This window comes from Seriola aureovittata, chromosome 16 (genome assembly GCF_021018895.1).
Source record: "Seriola aureovittata isolate HTS-2021-v1 ecotype China chromosome 16, ASM2101889v1, whole genome shotgun sequence".
NCBI lineage: Eukaryota > Metazoa > Chordata > Actinopteri > Carangiformes > Carangidae > Seriola > Seriola aureovittata.
The window spans coordinates 1,670,662-1,691,566 of NC_079379.1; the positions used below are offsets into that span (position 1 = coordinate 1,670,662).

Consider the following 20,905-nt stretch of genomic DNA (forward strand, 5'->3'; position numbering starts at 1 on the left):
CTTAATGATAACAGTTATTTACGTTATAGATAGATAGATCGATAGATACTTTATATATCCTCTAGGGAAAATTCATTTTGTATATATTATATAAAGGTGTGATGTGTCAACATTAAAGATTTTTTATTTACTTATTATTTTTTCTTACATTGCATTTGTTTATGATGTTTTTTCATTCCTTTTTTACTTATCTTCTTTTCCCATCAGTGTGTGTCCCTCTACAAAGAGTGATGTTTCCATATACGTCACCTATCAGGGGTTATTATCACATATAGATGGTAGGGCCTCTGGATGAAGATATGCGTTTATAACATATTGAAATTCCCATAGTATAATTTGCATATGTACAGTATATGTATATTATAAATATCAATGATGACTTATAACGTGCTGTGACCACATTTGTTTACCATACATATTTAAATTCATTACGCAAGTTTATTCATTATTATAAACATGCCTCTCTTCACATTCTGGGAAAGCGGTCTCAATAGGCTTTGTAACCTATGTAACATGCCATACAATATAAGCTAACATACATGTAGATGTCAATAGTTAAAAATGTTTCCAATTTCTAAAGGGTTTCCCTATGCGTTTTTATTTTATATTATCTTTCTTATATGGAAATTCAGTGTATGTACATGTATTACATTTGCGTATGAATTTGTTATTTTAATGAAAGTGAAGCAGTCATGGTCACAAACACTGTTCAGGACCCCCGGAAGTCCAGGTCACAGACTACGTTGATTGTAGGAACTATAGTTCTAAGTATATTGAAATAACAGCGTAGAATAAATACGTTGTTTAATGAATGTGAGGATGACAAACAGAAGCAGAGCAGGGAGGAGAGCTGCGGAGTGACAGTCCTGTGCTGCCTGCATGACAGCGACCGGGCTGGGGGGGGGGGGTCGGCAGCGGAAGCCGTGTGTGGTTTACGTGCTGTGCAGACACAGCGGGACGGTTTAACACCGAAGTCCTCGGTGTTTTTCACTGGCAGTTTTTCTGTAGAGTAAACAAGCTACTGTAGCGGTAGGCTAACAGCGACAGGCCGCACATGGAGCCAGGGACCTCGCGTGAAATTCCGAGCGGGGCAGGGTGCCTTAAACCGGCCGGGGTGCGGGAGGAGACCCCGGGGAAAGAGGCGAGAGGCGGTAAGGGGAGCACCGTGATGAAGTGCAGAGGAGCGGACGCAGACACCGCGAAGGAGGTGAGAGCGCACTGGGAGGATGATGGGGAGGCTGAGAATCAGATGAAACCCGAAGAAGGAGAGGATGCCGGCAAATACGAGGAAGAGCTGGACCCAAGAATTCAGGCATGTTTCAAAATGATCATTATCACTCATGTAGCCGAATAGATGAACCGTGTTGATGTATTTTACACAAACCATCCAGTTTATATTAGTCCTTATGGCATTTTTACAAATAAATTTGAACATCTGCACGTCCTAGTCTGCTCCTGCCACAGACTGGTGCCTGGGCTGGGCAGCCTCAAGTCTCTAGGCTGCAGCGTCCCTCCACTGAACATTTTAACACTGCTTTAATTCCAGCATCTTTCCAGCCTTTCTGTTGATCTTCTGCCTTTTAATACCAGTCATCTCCCCCCCTGTGTTTCCAGGAGGAGCTGGAGCACCTCAACCAGGCCAGCGACGAGATCAACAAGCTGGAGCTGCAGCTGGACGTGAGGGAGTTGTTGTTTATGTCGCTGTCAGAGTTTGTGCGCTGACCGACTGTTCAGTTGTTATCACAGCCTCAGCTGTCACACAGCTCATGGCAGCTCTCACTGAATGTTGTATCTGTGATGTTATGTCATGTGTGTGCTGCCTGCAGGATGCCAGGTCCAGCTACAGGAGGATTCTCACTGACTCTGCCAGGAAACTCAACGCTCAGGGCTCCCAGCTCGGTGCCTGCATCGAGAAAGCAAGGCCCTACTATGAAGCCCGCAGACTGGCCAAAGAGGTGCGTGTTGCAGGTGCACATGAGTCTGCAGTGTATGTGCATGGATCAGAATGAGAGATTAACACTTTACTAATGTAAATTAGTGAAGTCAGAATAGTCCTGCAATACACCCCAGCTTTCATGAAGGTTCCAGTTTCCAAGGTTTGTTTGAACTGTCACAGAAAAGTGTTGATGAGGGTGTTTGTAATGTTTAGTCTACGCTCATTATTATAAATGAGGTGGACAAGTTACTAGAAAAATCTCTCAGAGGCTGAAGGTGAGGGTTGGAAATGTTTCCATTGGTTTGGTGCAGTGAAGGATAGAGTGTCCTGTAAAGTCCTCAGCAGTGCTATGTTAATGAACAAAAACTTAGACTAACACTTAATAAAAAAGTAACCTCAAGCAGGAGTACAAGGAGTAACAAGGACTATAATAAAATAAATCCTGCTCCTGCAGGATCACACACTATAGTCTGTTGGGTATTAAAACAGTGTCCCCCACCAGCCAATGAGATCTCTTGTTCAGCTTACGTTGTGTATCGTTCTGTCTCTGTAACATTTTCTGATGTTCTTGAAAGAAGAACAGGAAGCGGCAACAAAACAGCTGAGACAAACTACAAAAACATGCAGGCTAGCAGCATTCATGAAAGGGTAAGCTAGTGTAACTGTATCAAGTGCTGTGGATGCAACGTTAACGTTACTTCAAGTTGGTTAGTGTTTGTGTTGCTAGCAGAAGAAGTATGTTTCACGATTAATGTAACTGTCAAAATTTAGGTTCTCTTCTTGAAATAAACCCAGGATGAACATTATGTCAGTGAATCCAGCTTCTGAATAATCAGAGAACAGGTAGCCGTGGTAACGCTGGGTGGACAGGAACAACACAGAGTCAGCAGGTCTGATTTACTTAGGAAAACATGTTGTGTTACTGCAGAGCAGAGGGACACGGGGGCTGCGATGTGAACCTGTAAACATCTACACAGTGCCTTTTCCACTAACCTCATAATAGATAAGAAAGTCAGCTGTAACCATGGTAACTGTGCACCACAAAGATGGTGACACCCGGAACCTCAAACGGAGTGGATGACTGAAAAAATAGTAAATGCTGGACAAAAATTCGATTAAGATGTGTTTAGCTTTTGTTGACTAAAACCATGAATAAAAATGGACGTAGCCTCCGTGACGTCACCCACAGGTTTCTGAAGAACGCTTTTGAAGCTCAGAGTGAGCTGCTCCACCATCACCATCTTGCCAGTACCTGACTCCGCCCCTAACTCGCAGCTAATCCAAAAATAGTCGAAGAGGAGGGGCGTATGTGTAGCCGAGACTTTAGTGCAGGCCGGCTTGTGGCAAGCATACGTTCACCCACCTGCCATTCAAAGAAACCACACCCCCAAATATAAATATTTTAAGCCTCAATAAAGTGTAAACAGGTGAGTTATATAAAAATTCAACATTCTCCTATTTTCAGGCAAAGTTATGTTCAGGATCATGTTGACATTCAAATGGTTGGCTAGTTTATGGACCACAGTATTTTGAATAGGCTGATATCCGTTTTGCTTGGCAATGCTGTGAACGCACCTTGAAGTCACATCACATCATTTATATCCTTTAAATGTATATAAGTCACTGTTGGTTGCTAGCTGTGGTAGCTTTATGAGGTTAATAGGTTAACGTGTTCTTCCTAACTTGTTTTAAACTGTTCAATAATGGGTTAGCATGTTTAGTTCAGTTGCTTGCTAGCTTGTTTAGCCGGTAGCTAAAGGTTTAAGGTTTATGATTCAGCTCTGGCAGAGCAAAGGTTTCAAATGTGTGTTGGTTCATTTCAATGTGCGCTAGATAATAATAAATGTGAAGTACAATGAATGGGAGCCTAACTGTATGCTAGTCAAACACTGGCTAAATACTCGCTAACTGCTATTTTTACTTTGCTAGCGTGACATGACATGTTTAACTGTTGTAGCAGCAGCTCACAGTGGGTGTGGCTAACCTTGTCAATGAAATCACTTCCTGTTGCTAATAAAGAGGCTAAAGTGCGATAAACTGAGGAGACCCAGCGGCAGTAAGTAATCTGAGCTAATTCAACTTTGAATCTACATTTAAAGTTCAGTCTCGATTTGTCAGTTGGCTACTACTATGTTATTGGTGTTCAGGCTGCAATAGTTGATATAATTCATAAGTATGCAGTCAGGTTATAAATTAATAATGATGATCATAATGCTAAATTTTATTTACCTAGCACTTGCTAGTGACAAAGTTCTTGCGATCAATTTGTCATCATTTCATAATTAATTAAGTATGAAAGAGATGATGTCATAGATAAGTATCACCAAGTATAGACTGCACATATTTTAAATCAGTGTTCCACAGATGGGAACATATTGGCAGTGTTGTGCATGAACGTTGTTCATTGAACATGTTCATATTTTTTGTGAACGCTGAACTGAAGGAATCATTTTACAAATGGTGAACGTGAACGTAAGCTCACGTCTTACGACAGCATGACGTCTCCATAGACACGGTGCTAGCGGTACAGACGGGTTTAAAAGTAACTCATGTCTGTGATTCTTCAGTGGTATACAGTAATTCGTTTAGTTTGGGAGTGGCAATGATTTGGGGCTGGTGATGGATGGGTAGAAGGAGGTTCTATTGAAAAAGAATAGTGGCCTATTTATTAAAAAAAAAAAACTGAACTTAGTTCAAAAGTTATGAACGTGAACTAGTTAATTTTCATCAGTATGAACTGGACTTTGAACTAGTTCTTTTAAAGTGTGAACTGGCACAACACTGCATATTTGTGTATGGAGTGATTCCTGTCTGCCATATGAGCTAGATCATCAGTGGTAATGTCCTGGAGAAGTCCTGGAAAATGATCTCTAGAAAAGAGTGGGAACCCTGCAAATGTAATCGTTAGTGTTTGCTTCATGATACACAAATAAAAAGATTTACAAATGTATACGTTAGGTGCATTTGTCTTCCTATCAGTGGACAAATATCAAACAACTTGAATAAGTGTTAAGTAATTCCATTAAAACAGCACAGCCAGTGAAGATGTGACACCGGACGATTCTAGTGGATGTAAAACGTGCTGACTTTATATTGTCTCATGAGATGCTGCTGCATGTTTTGAAAGAAAAACCACTAAAAAGACAAATGTTTTCCACTGGCACCTAAAAACAACATGCGACTACTATCAGAGGACGTGAAAGAGACACACAACTGCACACACACAATACACAGAACAAATGTGATTTTAAAAAGTAAATACGCACAAGGAGCTTTTCATATGCAGTTTATTCAAGTTGGGTTGTATTTATGTATTTGTAACATTTTCTTTTCAGTACGATATTTATTTCATTCTATTCACAGATCACTCTTGTTTTCATGTGTATATCATGACATTTCAGTAATATTCAGATTTTTTCCTCTTTATTGTCCCAACAATACACAGTTGTACTGGATAAATGTCATGTATAAGTAATGGCGATTCATACGTAGTCTGTAATGTCAGTAAGTGATAGCTGAGAGGGAATGATTTGCCTGTAATGAAGCCAAACTGATTAAGTAAAACTTTTAACCCTTGAAGGACTGGGGCCTGAGTGGCAGTCATGTTTAATCAACATGCTGAGGAGTCATTTGAAACTGTAATTGAACTAATGAAAATTGTGTGGAGAAAGAGCAGAGGTCTAATTGAAAGCAATAAACCAAATAATAGATTATTAATCTGAACCGTTAAGCAGTGTCATTTGTAGTTATAAAAATGTAAATTAGGAAACGAGGAAAATGCCATTAGTATTACATCAGTGGTGCTCGTATGACAGGTTTCAACAGCCTTTGCATTTTAATCACACGTCATGTAAAGACTCCATATGATAAGAACCATCAGTGATGCAGTCAGTGATCTCTCAGTGGCGATCTCCGGTATCCGTCTCCATCCAGCCGAGCCGTCCTGCAGCTCTATCTCGCGGACACATCGACCAAACCTTCCCATGTGATCAGAGTAACCTTGACTTTAGCAGCTCTCTTGCAAACCAACACAGACACACTTTCCTCCAGACGCTGACAGAACTCCCTGAGCTGCATGTCTGGATTGACTTTGTTCTTTAGTCAGGATAAACCCCAGTGACAGTGAGCTTTAATTTTAAAGGGAGACCTAAAGAACATACATATATATATATATATATATATATATATATTCACTGTTTTTGTTGTCAGAATTGAAAAAAAACAACAAAAACATCAAATCAGAAGAAACGCTCCCATTCTGCTGTTTGTATATTCCTTTTTTTTTCATTTTTCCTTGTTAAATTGAGGAACTAGAGGGACATTTCAAAATAAAAGCAGAGAGGACAGCGTGGCTGTTCTATAGCACAGACAGTGTGTTGATCATGTGTTTATTCCTCTGACGTGGACCAGAGAAGAAGCTTAGATCCTGAATATCTATGAATGGGAATGTTTTTCTTTAAAGTCTGGTGTGTGTTAAAACTCGACCTTAGAGGCGACTAATGTGTCAAACAGCTACATTATATGTAGTTATGGCTTTTGCTCTAAAAGCTGCTGATATGATAATGATCAATACGGCTGTGGCTGATTGATCTGTCCACTATGTGATGTCTGACTGATGAATTTCAGAATAAAGGTCGTAGTGTCGGCTACAACCAACAGCAGCTATAAACAGTGAACATTAGCTTGGTCATGTAGCAGAATATGAAGTGATTTGGTGAAAGAGTGAACAATAATGTGGAAACAGTGGAGACCTCTGCTGGTCACTTTAGACAACACTAGCTGGGAGGGACCACACAGTGTGTTTACATGTTAATTAATGAGGCTGTTAATTCATGATACACAAGTAAATAATACATCACACACTTCAGATGAAATATTTTTCATGTTTTAAAAAAACCTCTTTATCTATCTGTGCATAATGTTATACTATATAGAATGGCCACTCTATCCTCTTGGCTTTTATTTTGAAATATTTATCTTTAATTCAGTGTCAGCTGACTACCTTTTCTCATTATCATTCCAATTCAACAAGGAAGAATGATCCTGGTTTGACAGTGCCTGTTACAGAAAACTATATTCACATTTTTTAAATTCAAAATCCAGTTCAAATAGTCAAGTTGCTCAGATTTTATGAGTTAATTTCAAGGTAAAGAGACCAAAGTTGAGAGAAGATGAAATATTCAAAGAAAAAAAAAATCAGAGCTGCCAAAGATATTCTTCTCGAATCTTAAGGAGATTATGGATCATATGGACAGAGGTCTGATGGTCTCTCCTTAATAAACCTGATGTTCAAATTTGAATTTTCCTCTTGAATTTCTGTCTGAACGTCACTAATCCAGTGTGGTAAACTTCATTTTTTCACACTCAGTTTATTTTTTAAACGTACCAGTGTCATAAAAAATAGACAGGGGAAGATAAAGGGATGACTGTGCACTGTAGCACTACATGTGCTTTTGGCTCTTAGTTTAAAAGCGAAATTCTCCCAGTTTTGAAGATGATATCTAGCTCTTCTACAAAAGCCTTTCTTCTGACAGAGTTAGTGACAGTTCAATGTGATGAGTTTAACATCCCTGACAACCTCTGTAGTCTCATATAGACACTTGTTAGCAACCGGCCTTTTTTGCACCACTCGGAGTAAAAACTCTAGAGACTGAGTGTGAAAATCCAGGAGATCAGCAGTTTGAGAAACACTCAGACCAACAATCATGTCACAGTCAAAGTCACTGAGATCATGTTTCTCCTCATTAACTGCAGCTCCTCACCTGGATCTGCTGCTGCCACATGATTGGCTGGTTGGATAACTACATGAATAAGCAGTTGAACAGGTGTTGAGTGTGCATTTGGACACAATTTATAAAGTTAAACTATAGTGAAATGGAGGGCTTTGATCTGCATCAGGACCTGTAAATTCCGATGTCTTCTTCAGACAGCCGCTCTGATGCTGGGAGGACTGTCTCCACTGTGCCTGCAGATTCAGTGATTGGTTGCAATGTTTGTCAGCTGCTGCTGTCTGTTCCCCCAGGCCCAACAGGAGACCCAGAAGGCAGCTCTGAGATATGAGCGGGCTGTATCCATGCACACCGCGGCCAGGGAGATGGTGTATGTGGCAGAGCAGGGCCTCCTGGCCGACAGGAACACCATGGACCCAACCTGGCAGGAGATGCTTAACCACGCCACCGCCAAGGTACACGCCCAGGCTTCTCCCCGACCTTGGAGTTTTGGTTTGTTCTGTGTTGGCTGAATCAGAGAAATGTGGCTACATTTCTGAGTAAGGCCAGCATGTGTGAATTTCATGCATGGGTTCAACTACATAGAGAGAAATTATTTTCCAACTTCTGTCCCATACGCAGATGTGAAACATGAACATATATTGAATTTCCATATATGAAATATATGTACATATACTGCATATATAAAATACTAACACATGTAAAAATTATATATAAAACCCATTAGAAACTTTAAGAATTTCATATATGGACATACAGTGTATGTCTACCCCATACAAATATTTATGTATATGCATGTATGCTTATATTGTAAACATGTATTATGTAAATATAGATCCACCCCAAAGCCTTTCAATATTGATATTATATACATTTGGTTCCAAATAGTTAACATGGATGTAGTGTGCTGAGCTGCAGTGCATTATACAGAAATGTGCTTGACCACTTATAAAATATAAAATTGATTATTACACTGAAAACCATGCAAGCAATAGTGTAAACAACACCAGGCAGAAATGATGCTAGATAGGTGAGAATATACAGATGTGTGTGTGTGTGTGCGTGCGTGTGTGTGTGTGTGTGTGTGTGTGCGTGTGTGTGGGTGTGAGAGAGAGAGAGAGCAGCGGGTATGTATCTGCAGGAGGGAGTGAGAATGTGTGTGTCAGAGTGAGCAGACAGGATTATGAGTCTGAGGTGGGAAGATTAAGTTTCAAACCAAGTCTCTAAACTGATCTTTTTATACTAACTCCCTCCTAACACTGAGAGAGAGAGAGAGAGAGAGAGAGAGAGAGAGCACGCAAGATCTCTCTGAGCTGAAACAAAAACTTTACAGTGAGAAAGTCAAAGACCAGCGTCAAAAGAAAAAAAAAGAATAATAATAATAATAATACATTTTATTTATAAGCACATTTCAAGACACCCAAGGACACTTAACAAAGCAAATAAAACATTCATAATATATATACTGCTTAAAAAAATTGAGGGAACACTTCACAAATCAGATCTTGATGAAGAATTATTCAAGTGTAAAGTCTTCACTGATGTACATTGTATAATTTGTTGAGAACAAAATGACATAACAACAGTCAATGGAAACCAAAATCATCAACCCACTGAGGGCTGGATTCACAATCACACTGAAAATCAAAGTAACAAATTGAAATCACAGGCTGATCCAACTCATCATGTGACTCAGTAGTGTGGACACAAACTAGAGAAGAATCACTCAGGAAGAATCAGGAGAGAGCAACTGTCTGTGGCCACCACATGTAAAACCATTCCCTTTTTGGGGGGTTGTGTTGCTGTTGCCTCCATTGCACCTGTTGTCACTTTCATTTGCACCAAAGCAGCTGAAACTGATTTACAATCACTTGTGCTTCCTAAATGGACAGATTGATATCCCTGAAGTTTAACTGACTATATACATTATACACACACACATGTACATGCATAATAAAGCAATGATAAACAAAAAACTAATTCATAATAAAAACTACATTACAATAGCCATACTTGTCTTTTCAGCTGTATATAATTGAGCTGATCCAGTGGCTGGCAGAGATGCTGTCTCAGTTTTCTAGCCTATCAGCTGTGTTTGGCGTTGGAGGAATGTGATGCCCCCAAAGAGGACAGTGTGAGGGAAATAGGAACAGTTCATGACCCTCATGGTGGTCGTTCTGTTACGGCTTGGGCATGTACTGATTTCACTGCTGGAAGCAGCAAGATGAATGTAGAGCACAAACTGTAAATAGAGATGGACGTAGAATCTTTGACGTCACCTGCCACCCCAACTCTCGGCTGATCCAAAAATGGTCAAAGAGGTGAGGCGTGTGTCGAGCCAAGACAACAAACCGGCGCATACCAGTTAGCATCATTAGCATAGCCTGGTTTCTGGGCATCTTGCTTGAAGGCTAATCCAAGACTGATCTTTTGGCCAGATCGCCAACCCTTGGTTGGAAGATTAGGGTTAGGGAGACATGGTGGGATCTGTCTGTGTGGGGTTTGTCCCACAGTACAAAGACATGCAGGTAAACTGGTGACTCTAAAGCGTAGGTGAGCTTGAATGGTTGTTTGTCTCTAAGTATCAACCCTGTGATCGACTGGACCCTGTCTCTCGCCCAATGTCAGCTGGGATCAGCTGCAGCCCCCGAACCCTCTAAAAGGATAAGCGGGTACAGCTAATGGATGGATGGATGAAGCAATGATGTCCACAGTGGCTTGAAGAGATTCTCAGCTAAGTCACTCACCAGGACAAGCAGCTCCTTGAATGAATATAGAAATTTTAGTAGCATGCATCAAAGAGGTTCAATCTCCTTTTCTCTCAGAATTAAACTTTAAAGGTCATTGTGCAGTTGTAATTTTAATGATTGATGGTGACTGGGAATGGAGCCTGCAGAGTTCAGCCAGAGCTGCTGCTGTGTTTCGTTCTGTTCTTCAGGCAGGCCTTGCACTCTTGTTGGACACTTCTGGAATGTCATGGAATTTAGACAGGCAAAGTGAAGTAAACAAAACTAAACAAAATTCATGTACCTTGGATTTGAGGCCACAATTCAGTAAGACTTTGGTACAGGTGGAACAGTTGGAACAGATAAATATGGAAGATGAATTATAATTTATAATTATAAAGCCACAACACGATTTCAAAAACAGCACAAATGAAAATTAAGCCACAACTGAAGTGAGCAGCAATCCGTCTATACTATTAGTGTTGGTTGCCGGGGGACTATTATTGCTGGCAGGCGGATTATTTTGATCAGGAACGTTTAAGAAATAAGTTTGAGAAGTTAGTGAAACGTTTTTGCCAGATAATTGTGATTAAAATTGCTTTGTCACAAATGAGCAATGTTGTTGAATGTGTTGACACTGCGCTCAGGAGTAAGCTTTCCTGCACTGATTGTGTGGCGGGCGACAGGATCTCTTATGTTTTGCATTTCCGATTGTGTCGCTATGTACCGCAAGAGAGCACACACCAGACATGCATTGTCTTGCTGTAGATCAAGTGCAGACAAAGATGTGAAAATTTCATGTAAATAAAATTACGATTGACTCTCAAGGGTTATTTCCTGTATCTAGCTGTCATGTCTATTGGAGGTACTGTGCCAAAAATAAAGGTTTGCAATGCACTGATATGTGTCACATACAAATTCACCTCTAAACAGTAATTTCACTGCCACTGCTTTATTTCTAAATTTATTTCTATGTATAAGCTGCCATGACAAACAGGAAGCGTGTTTTCTACCCCAATGCTGCGAACACACCCTGTAAACAGGAAACCCATTAACAACAGTCACAGCTGGTGCAGCAGGGTAACAAACAGGACCCAAATGCAGACGGTGAGGCAGAGCTTAAGCTGTTCACAACAAAGAGGATTAAAAGGCCTTCAGGATAGTGAGGCAGGCAAAGGTCAAAACTGTAGAAAAGAGTCCAAACAAGTCCAGTAAGGCAGAGGCAAGAATCCAAGAGACACAAGGGTCAGAATCCAGGTAAGACAGACAACACACGAGAAACCAGGACACAAAGCACAGTAAAGACAACATAACAACTGAACAGGGGGAAGACTATGTATATGCACTAGAACTACTGTCCCAAAAAATGTATATTCTTTCCTGAGACACAAATTGTCTTTAATTTTAGTGAGAATGCATGTCTAATTTAGAATTTCATAATTTCAAATAAAACGTCATTCAGGTAATAGATTTTAAAATAAAACAGGAACGGCGGGACGTCATTATGCAGCAGTGCTTTAATTTAAGAAACACTGAGGTGACACTGAATTATGTCAAATTATATAGTATCTGGAAAAATGGAGGTGCTGTACAATCACTTTATTTTCACTTTATATAGGCAGCACATTCAATGTCACCCTCAAAAAGAATGGTACATAACACCCATACAAATTACTAAATACAAAATGCAAATCAGACAATCAGGCTACCAGACAAAAACTACATGAAAAAACAAAACAAAAACATACATAGATCTTCATTTTCCAGATTGCAACTACAAAAAAATAAAGTGTTAACAAACATGAATTTAACCCTTTAGTGCTTGGTTGAAAAAATCGATTCAAATAGATTTTCATTTGAATAATTTGACACCGATTAATAAAGTCCCAACATCAATCTTTTAATATGAACCTTTACAGTCTCATGGATGTATGAAGCTGTAATGCTGTTACCCTCAAGTGATGGCTATAATAAGTATTGGCCGCTACAATAGAAGAAGAATCCGTGTGTACCTGTTGGTACACAATGCACATTAGTGACCTACGTATTATTTCACGAGATGTGTGACTAAGCTGTTGGTCATGTTAAATTGAAAGTGTATTAATATAACTGCTTTGGGTCCATTTGTAATGTAAAAATTTCATATTTGTATTAATGCATCAGGTTAGAGGAATAATTTACAGCATTAGTTCTCTGTTAATCTCATTCATACCCAAGCAAAACTGGTGTTGTAACTGAAATATCTCTGACTGAATCCATTCATTCATTAGCCATCCCCCTTATACTTATAGGGTCAGGGGGGGGCGATTTAAGATTTAACCTGGAGCCAATCCCAGCTGACATTGGGCGAGGGCCAGTCTATCACAGGCCTGACATATAGACACATACAACCAGTCACGCTCACATTCACACCTACATTCAATTTAAAATCACCAATGAATCTGTGCATCTATGGCTGGAGGAAACAGAGAACATGAAAACTCCACACTGAAGCCATTTGTGGACAAAATGAATGGAAATGTTATGAGAGCAGAGCAGTAGACTTACCTACATTGAACTTGTAGCCAGAGAGAGTGCTAAATTCATTGATTGTTGCTAACACAACTGGGATTAATTGATTAGGGTTGCAGAGAAATAGCAGTATATTGTCTGCATACAATGTAATAGTATGCTCCCTTTTCCCAGTGTTACCATTAACACATGGGTGTGTTCTAACAGCTTCAGAGGTTCAGGTTTAATCTCTTAGCTCAAAGCTTTTACTTTCCGCACAATGGAGTTAATTGGTTTGTATGAGGAATGTTCCTCTGGTAATGTTTGGAATACTCATACATTCTACTTAAAAGTTCATTCTGGGTTAGGGTTATCAGGACCTGTAGCTTTTCCACCAGGGGTGTCATCAATAGCTTCCTTTATTTGTGCATATGTAATTGACTTATTCAAATCAAATCAAGTTTATTTATAGAGCATATTCAAAGCAACCAAAGTTGAGTGATGTACAACATAGTAACAGCCAAAAGGAAACAAAACAAGGAGATAACTTTTCAGATGACTTAACTATCCCATAGGCAAAGACAGTTAGGGAATAGTTTGAAATAAAAAACTAAATAAAACACAGAGGTTAAAAGTAAAAGATAAACCTTAAGGACACCCAAGAGCCAGAGAAAACGTGGGTTTTGAGTTTAGCCTTAAAAATGTCTACAGAGGACTTGACGAGGTCCATTTACTTGACGATGCAGCGTTCCCTCTCTCAGTCACATCTCCTGTGCTGGTCAGGTGAACGAGGCGGAGGAGGAGCGCCTCCACAGCGAGCGGGAGCACCAGCGAGTCACACAGCTTTGCCAGGACGCAGAGGCGCGAGTTCAGACCCTCCAGAAAGCACTGAGGAAGGTCATCCTCAAGTCCAAACCTTACTTTGAACTCAAGGCTCAATTCAACCACATTCTGGAGGTGTGTACCAGTGTTTTTGAAACATACATGTTTGTACCGTTAGCAACAAGCTGATGATTTCAGCAGACGTACTTTACCTGCGGTACAGTGTTAATGCAGAGGCTGCAAAATGTGATTTACAGTACATGCAGACATTTGAGACTTTCATTTGAACTTTGAAATTATCCCACTGAGGCTGAAAGGTGATTTTTGGTAGTTTTGGTGTTTATGTGTGTGGTTCTGTCCAACAAGCTGTGAAGGCTGGTGACATCATCATCCTAATTCAAGCGAACAGGTTGACGGTGATGTGATTAGTTTCCTTTATGTCTGGAGAATATAATTTGTAGGTCGGAGCGTCTCTGTAGCACCACCAACATTTATGGTGACATAACAACACACAACAATGTGACACATTTTACCTTTGTCAAAAAAAACAGCTGCTCCTGAGATTCTGTTTCAGCCACTGTGATTTGGATATTACACTTGGCCATATTGCGATTTTGATTATATTACGATTAATTGTTTAGCCCTATTTAAAATCACAGTAAAAAGGGATGAATAATTGTGATTTTAGGTTTAAACCAAAGTATAATTAAAGAAATAAAAATGGCAAACTTAAAAAGCGACTCCCTTTGGGTCTAGTGTCTTGAGACGTTTCTCTAACTTGCTTCTAACTGTTTTTCAGGAACACAAGGCTAAAGTAGTCAGGCTGGAGGAGCAGGTAGCGAAAGTAAAAACACGTTACTCTGTGGCCCTGCGGAACCTGGAGCAGATCAGTGAACAGATTCATGCACAGAGGGGGCGAATCAGAGCCAGCAGCGGGCGTCCCGCGGTCTGTGGGGGGCGGAGCTCCCCTGTAGGTGCCGAGGCCGAGGTCAGAGCCGCCATCGGGATTCACGTCAGTAGCTGTGCTGCGGTCGGCGGCATGGAGAGCGACTGGGCTGACAGCGAGAAAACCCGGCTGTGGGTGGAGAGGCACAGAGAGAGCGGCTGGGGCCAGAGGGAGCGGCTGGAGGCGGAGCAGGCCGGCTCGGACTGTATGTCGGTCATCAGCCTGCAGACCATCGCCTCCGACCTGGAAAAGTGCGACTCGGTGGAGCACCTGGGTGACATGAGTGACGCCGGGAGCGTGCTGTGCGAGGAGTGGGACCGCAACAGGAAGCCTAATGAGAGGCCAGTCAGTAGGGAGGTGGTGACCCAGGGGCCCCAGCTGCAGAAGGCCCAACAGGAAAAGGGAGTGGTCAGTAAAGAGAAGCAGGAGAGCTTTGTTAAGCAGCACTACAGAAGTGTTAGTCTATAGTCAGCAGGTGGAGGAGGAAGCTGATGACGAGTGAGGATCATGGCGAGCGTATGATGAGGGATCAGAGAGGAAGTCAGAGGTGGGAGACGAGCCGGAGAGAGGCTGACAGTGATCGACACATCCCGCACTGCCGCTGCAGTTAGGAATAGCAGGGAGGGTTGGAAGGTACACTGGCCGCACACTAATGAATCTCTACGTGGCAGCAATAAAGTGAGAGAGCGGTCCCGCATAGCGCACCGACCTCTCCTCACGCTCGTACTTCGCTGCGTCTGATCCAGGCTGATGCTCCACACACTGAAGCTACACAGCAGGCTGAGGAAAACCAGTCACTGTAGAGCGCAAACAGGCGATTTAAAACAACGCTAACACATGCTGGTGTCTGGTTTTTAATGTCTCCACAGACCAATTTGAACAGTCGCTCTCTGTGTTGACACGGTGTCAGCTGTTTTTTTTGATTGCTCTTGTTTAAGTTAAGTTTATTTTTGTAGCCTCATCCAATGTTTTTATCAATTATAAGATTACATTAAACATTTAGGAATACTGTGACATTGTCAATAATAAGTTCAACTGATCAGACAGGGTGTAAACAAGCCAGATTACATAAACTACCTTATTACCACTAATAATCCCACATTACACAGAAACGCACTACTATGGTGGTGTGACTACCATATGTATGACAGGTCAAGTTATGGCAGCAAGGTTTACAAAAGCCTTGTGTTGTTGGCCACAGATTGACTAAACTACATTAACGTCAAAGAGTCACTGAGGGGAGCTAACTTGTCACCTGACTGATCACATGACTTCTTGTGTTTCTTGATCTGTCTGACTTATTTTTAGCATTGTTCCCACATCTCTTGGAAAAAGTGCAGTGAACAGTCCTAGATGTTTAGAGGAACGCTGCGATCACGTTTTGTTGCCACTGAGATCATCTATGAGTGAAATCGGCCGATCCACCGCTGATACCGATCATGGCGTACGTTACATCAGTCTCACACACTTTGTAAAAAGTTCCACACGACCGACATGTTTTTGTTCTGGTAGCCTCACGCGGCGGCGCGGTGAACGAGCTGGGAGGCGGGACTACACTACGCAGCACACAGCGCTTCTCTCAGCCGCAGACACTGGAGTAGGCTATTAACCACAGCTGAACGGTTTGGAGGTGATCGGTAACCAGGAGCATTAATGCCAGTCTACCAATCTGTATTTTTAGTGAAAATTGGCTGATAATGATCGGTTGCCGATCAAGATACCACAGTTTAATCATCATCTTGACGAACCCTAAATAATGAAATAAAAACTTTGAGAGGTACAGGGCTCATCTTCAACCATTATACAAGTATTTTTATTTAAAGTAATATCACTAAATGCTACTATTTCCTAAAGCGGCTGGAGCCATGTGGGCTCAGATTTATTTTTAATATATACACTCACTTGTCAATTTATTAGAAACACCAAGAAGCTAAAACTAATGTAGTGTAAAGGCCCTATTTTAACGATGAAAGAAAGTGGTGTAAAGCGTATGGAGCGAGTGCTTTTACAGCACCAGCATAGTGTAGGTTCACTAGTGCAGGTAAGCGCAGTGAACGGTCATGTGTAACGGTGACTCTGGAGCGGCTGCACAGCTGAAAGCGGTACAGTTATGTCAGGATGCCTTAAAATAACAGTAAAACACACCAATTACTTCAGACCAGGTTTTCGTTGGTAGATTGCTGCTTCAAAACAGCAATGCAACAACAATGCATCTGACCACACCTCATTTTGAGACCATGGGTGCTCAGATGGGTGCAAGTGTATGCTATTTAAACAATGTGGGAGTGTGCATCGGGGCGCTTTGCGACAGGTGTAAGATAGAGCCCTAATACTACAGTCATCCTTCATGAAGGTTGTAAAGTTCAGTTTGTGTTGAAGCTGTCTCGGAGGTGCTGATTCAGCTGTGTGATCACTGTGGAGGCTGCAGTTTGTGCTGCTGTTGTTATCAGGTGGACAGGTGTATTATTCTGTCCAGCCCATTTATATCAATGAGGGTGGGCTGAACACCACAAACACCTCTCTGTTTAATACACCCCAGTTCAACAGCAGCACAGAATACATCCTCTGAAACAGTTTCAACATTACAACCTTCACACAGGTTGAATTTATTGCAGGACTATTGCATTAGACTGCATTCCTGTTGGCTGGGTGTACCTAATAAACTGACAACTAAGTGTAAATATGCACTGATCAACCGAGGGTAATTTGGTTTGTTGTGCCACAGATATTAACCATCAGCAGTAGCTTCTGGTTCTGGTCTGGATCTGGTTTTGTCAGAGCAAACTGATTAAACAGTTTACTCACCTGCGTAAGTAACTAATAAACTCAGAGTGAGGATTGGCGGTGTGTGAGGTGCTTATCTATAGTGAGTGTATTAGCTGCAGTAGCGTCAGTTTAGAGAAGCAGCAGCAGCACCGGTACAGAAGCTGAGTGATGAGCAGCTGAATGTCCCTGAGTGGACCAGCCAGAGCCCCGACCTGAACCCAGTCAAACATCTGGAGAGACCTGAAACTGTCTGTACAACGACAGTCCCCATCCAACCTGACAGAGTCTGAGGATCTGCAGAGAACAATGGAGAAAATCCCCAAATCCAGATGTGCAAACCCAAGAAGACTGGAAGCTGTAATCACTTATTCAGCTAAGCCCTGAGTAAAGTGTCTGAATACTTATGTCAATGTGATATTTCTTCTTTTTCTTTTTTTTACTTTTTGCAAAAATGTGTAAAATTTTTGTCGTCATGGAGAACAGAATGAAGACTGATGAGGGGAAAAAAGAAATTTAAATGATTTTAGTCTAAAACGGCAACATGACAAAATGATGAAGCGGTGTGAAGACTTTCTGAATATTCTGTCTCCAGCTGCTTCAAATAGGTATTTCATTGTTTCAGTGACTTTAACCTCTTGCATACCTTTGGGGCGTTGAGGTGCATTCTTCACATTAAGAACATGACGACATGTGTCTTCAACTTGCTCAAGCGTCATCGCACGATCAAAACAGGGCCAGACCTGCCGGGCCTGTATGTGAGCTGATATGAACTTATTGCCATTATATCATCCATCCATTGATTAGCTATACCTGCTAACGTGTGAGGGTCACAGGGGCACGGGGCTGGAGCCCATCCCATCTGAGACTGGGTAAGAGGCGGGGAACACCCCAGATAGGTTTGTTGGTCAATCACGGACAGATGTATCAAACAAAACTAATTTATGGAACCCTTCTAAAAAATATTTATGTTAATGTGAGTATGAAGAAAAAAGACTTGCTGATGGATCAGTATTAGATTGTTAAAACTTTTTAAAATATCCATTTCCTCCATTTTACCGTGATGGCCTGTTGCACAGAGTCATGCCCAGGGAAGCAGCCAAATGTTCGATAAGTTGATGATGTTTTATTTAATTTAAAGTGCCTGTGAGTTGGATTTGGTTAGATCCAAGAGGTGGATGCTTTACAGTTCCATTGAAATAAAATATAGAATTACTTCAAAGAGCTGAACTGAAACCAGCATTAGTCAACAGACAGTCTACTTCAACTGGAGAGCTAAAAGTCTGTCTAATTGTCTAAGGTAGATTCAAGATGTATGACTTAAAACATAATGTTTGACACTGATGATAGATGATTTTTTTGTCTGTGTGTTCATTGTTCTCAGGTTAGTCCAACAGGAAATGTCCAGAGTATAGTGTTAGTAGTGTCAGCACATAATTCCACCTAAAACATCTCTGTTTCTGGACGGAGTTAACAAACAAGATACAGTCTGTTAAAGTCATAGTTCAGGGTTTTAGATGTGGGGTTGTGTGAGGTGCTTATCTATAGTGAGTGTATTAGCTGCAGTAGCGTCAGTTTAAAGAAGCAGCAGGAGCACCGGTACAGAAGCTGAGGGATGAGCTGCTGTGGACCCCACAGAAACAAACTCATATCAGTTGAAGTGTTGCTTTATTTTGAATATTTTCACCACTTAATCTGCCGTCAGACAGACGTTTTCAACAGTTGAGCGACGGTCTTACGATGCACAAGCGTGCCTTCGCCTAGCTTTGTCCGTCTCAAATACTTACATACTGTAGTTCCAAAGTAAAGGGCTGTTTAACGGCAGATAAAGTGGTGAAATATTCAAAATAAAGTGAACACTTCAACTGATATGAGCTTTTTTTCTGTGGGTATTTCTTAAAGTGGCTAAAACATGTTTTTGTGGATGGCCCTGTCCACAGCAGCTCATCGCTCAGCTTCTGAGCCGGTGCTCCTGCTGCTTCTCTAAACTGGGAGCTGAACTGAATCTAATACACTGACTATAGATCAGTACCTCACACAAGCCCATGTCAAATAATCTGAACTATCACTTTCATTTGGTGTATTTTTTTAACTCTGGATAGCCAGGTTAGCTGTTCACCCCCATTTCCAGACTTTATGCTAAGCTAGGCTAACCCCGCTCTGACTCCAACTCCATACACACAGATATGAGACTGATATCCATCTGAGCATCTCACTCTTTAAAAGTAACAGGTGGGTGTATTTCCTGTGACATTGAACTACTTAATAGGTACAAATGTTATGTCACTGCAGGTTTTGAATTCTGCATCAGTACAGAGGTGGGTGGTGTTCACTGGCTGATATTCATGTCCAATATCTGAGAAAATGATCCTAATTTAAATAATGTGAAATGTCATCTTAAATTAATATGAATATTTATTGTAACTGAACAGGGAGTAAAAGGTGGTTTGTTTTTACTAATGTAAAATGTGTTTTCTCAGTTGACCTCTTACATTTATTAGCAGTGAAAGCACTTTTGATCCATACGGTAATGTGAATATTTGGTTTTTGCAGATGTGTGGTCTGTGATTTCTTTTCAGAAGTGGCTTTGCACCACTGCAGCATGTTTGCACTGGATTTCTTTACTAAAACATATTTCATGACTTCAGTCTAAACCCTGGTTTACAACGTTGCTGTGGAAAACTGTTCAAAGTGAATGTACAGTTTCAGGAGAAACAGGTGTATAATACTGCTGATTTGCATCTTATTAAACATGCAAAAGTTATTTTGTGGAACTTCATTATTAAAAAGTTTTATTAAACAGTATTTAACTTGCTTCACTCTCACAGTTGCGTGTGTGTTCATTCTTGAAGATGGAAATGGTAGCTTGACAAAAAAAGAAAAAGATCTTAACATCCACTTACTGGGTTAACTGGGTTTCTGTGCTTTCAACAGCACTTCAGGTCCTCTTGAGCGGATGCAGAAAATAGTATGAGCATAGGTGGAGTGCTGCTGCCACTCTTTTTCTCCAAGTGATGAATTAAAATATCCGCAGTTTGCATAATCCTGTTGAAATTTATATAGATTTTCACATCACTAAAGTGTATGTCATGTAGAGCCAATAAAAACAAATGAAATGGTCAAAGTTTTCATATTGACATTTAAGATGTATTGATTTCATTTCCATACGTCAATCATGCATTGAGTAACACTCAAGAAAACATTCCACCTTAAAAGTGTCCAGTAGCTGCCGGAAGCCTCTGAGCTGCTCAGTGAATTAAATGGTTAATTAGTGAAGATGAAAAGACAGAAATAATCCTTTCATTCATTATTCACTCTTCTGACAGTTTCTATATCTGTGATGCTTTTATACAGAAACATGACAGAGTCAGTCTGTTACACTTGAACAGCTTGTGCTGCTGGAAATGAAAGCTAGTTTAGCCACATTTTCAGAGCCTAGCCTGTTAGCTTAGCTACGTTTTCATAGCCTATCCTGTTAGCTTAGCTTGACCCC

At 40.9% G+C, this 20,905-nt stretch overlaps 1 protein-coding gene across 1 annotated transcript; it reads left to right on the forward strand.

The window, feature by feature from the left end:
- Positions 1-774: 774 nt before the first annotated feature.
- sh3bp5lb (SH3-binding domain protein 5-like, b) lies at positions 775-20,227 on the forward strand. Its single transcript, XM_056399669.1, has 6 exons — positions 775-1,312; positions 1,615-1,677; positions 1,827-1,955; positions 7,959-8,120; positions 13,665-13,838; positions 14,503-20,227. The coding sequence occupies exons 1-6, from the start codon at positions 1,055-1,057 to the stop codon at positions 15,115-15,117; spliced, it is 1,401 nt and encodes a 466-aa protein (XP_056255644.1). The 5' UTR covers positions 775-1,054; the 3' UTR covers positions 15,118-20,227.
- Positions 20,228-20,905: the final 678 nt, after the last annotated feature.

Coding starts and splice junctions, on each gene's coding strand:
- sh3bp5lb (XM_056399669.1), top strand. CDS start 1,055: ATGGAGCCAGGGACCTCGCGTGAAATTCCGAGCGGGGCAGGGTGCCTT. Junction 1,678..1,826: donor AGCTGGAGCTGCAGCTGGAC/GTGAGGGAGTTG, acceptor TGCTGCCTGCAG/GATGCCAGGTCCAGCTACAG. Junction 8,121..13,664: donor TTAACCACGCCACCGCCAAG/GTACACGCCCAG, acceptor TGTGCTGGTCAG/GTGAACGAGGCGGAGGAGGA.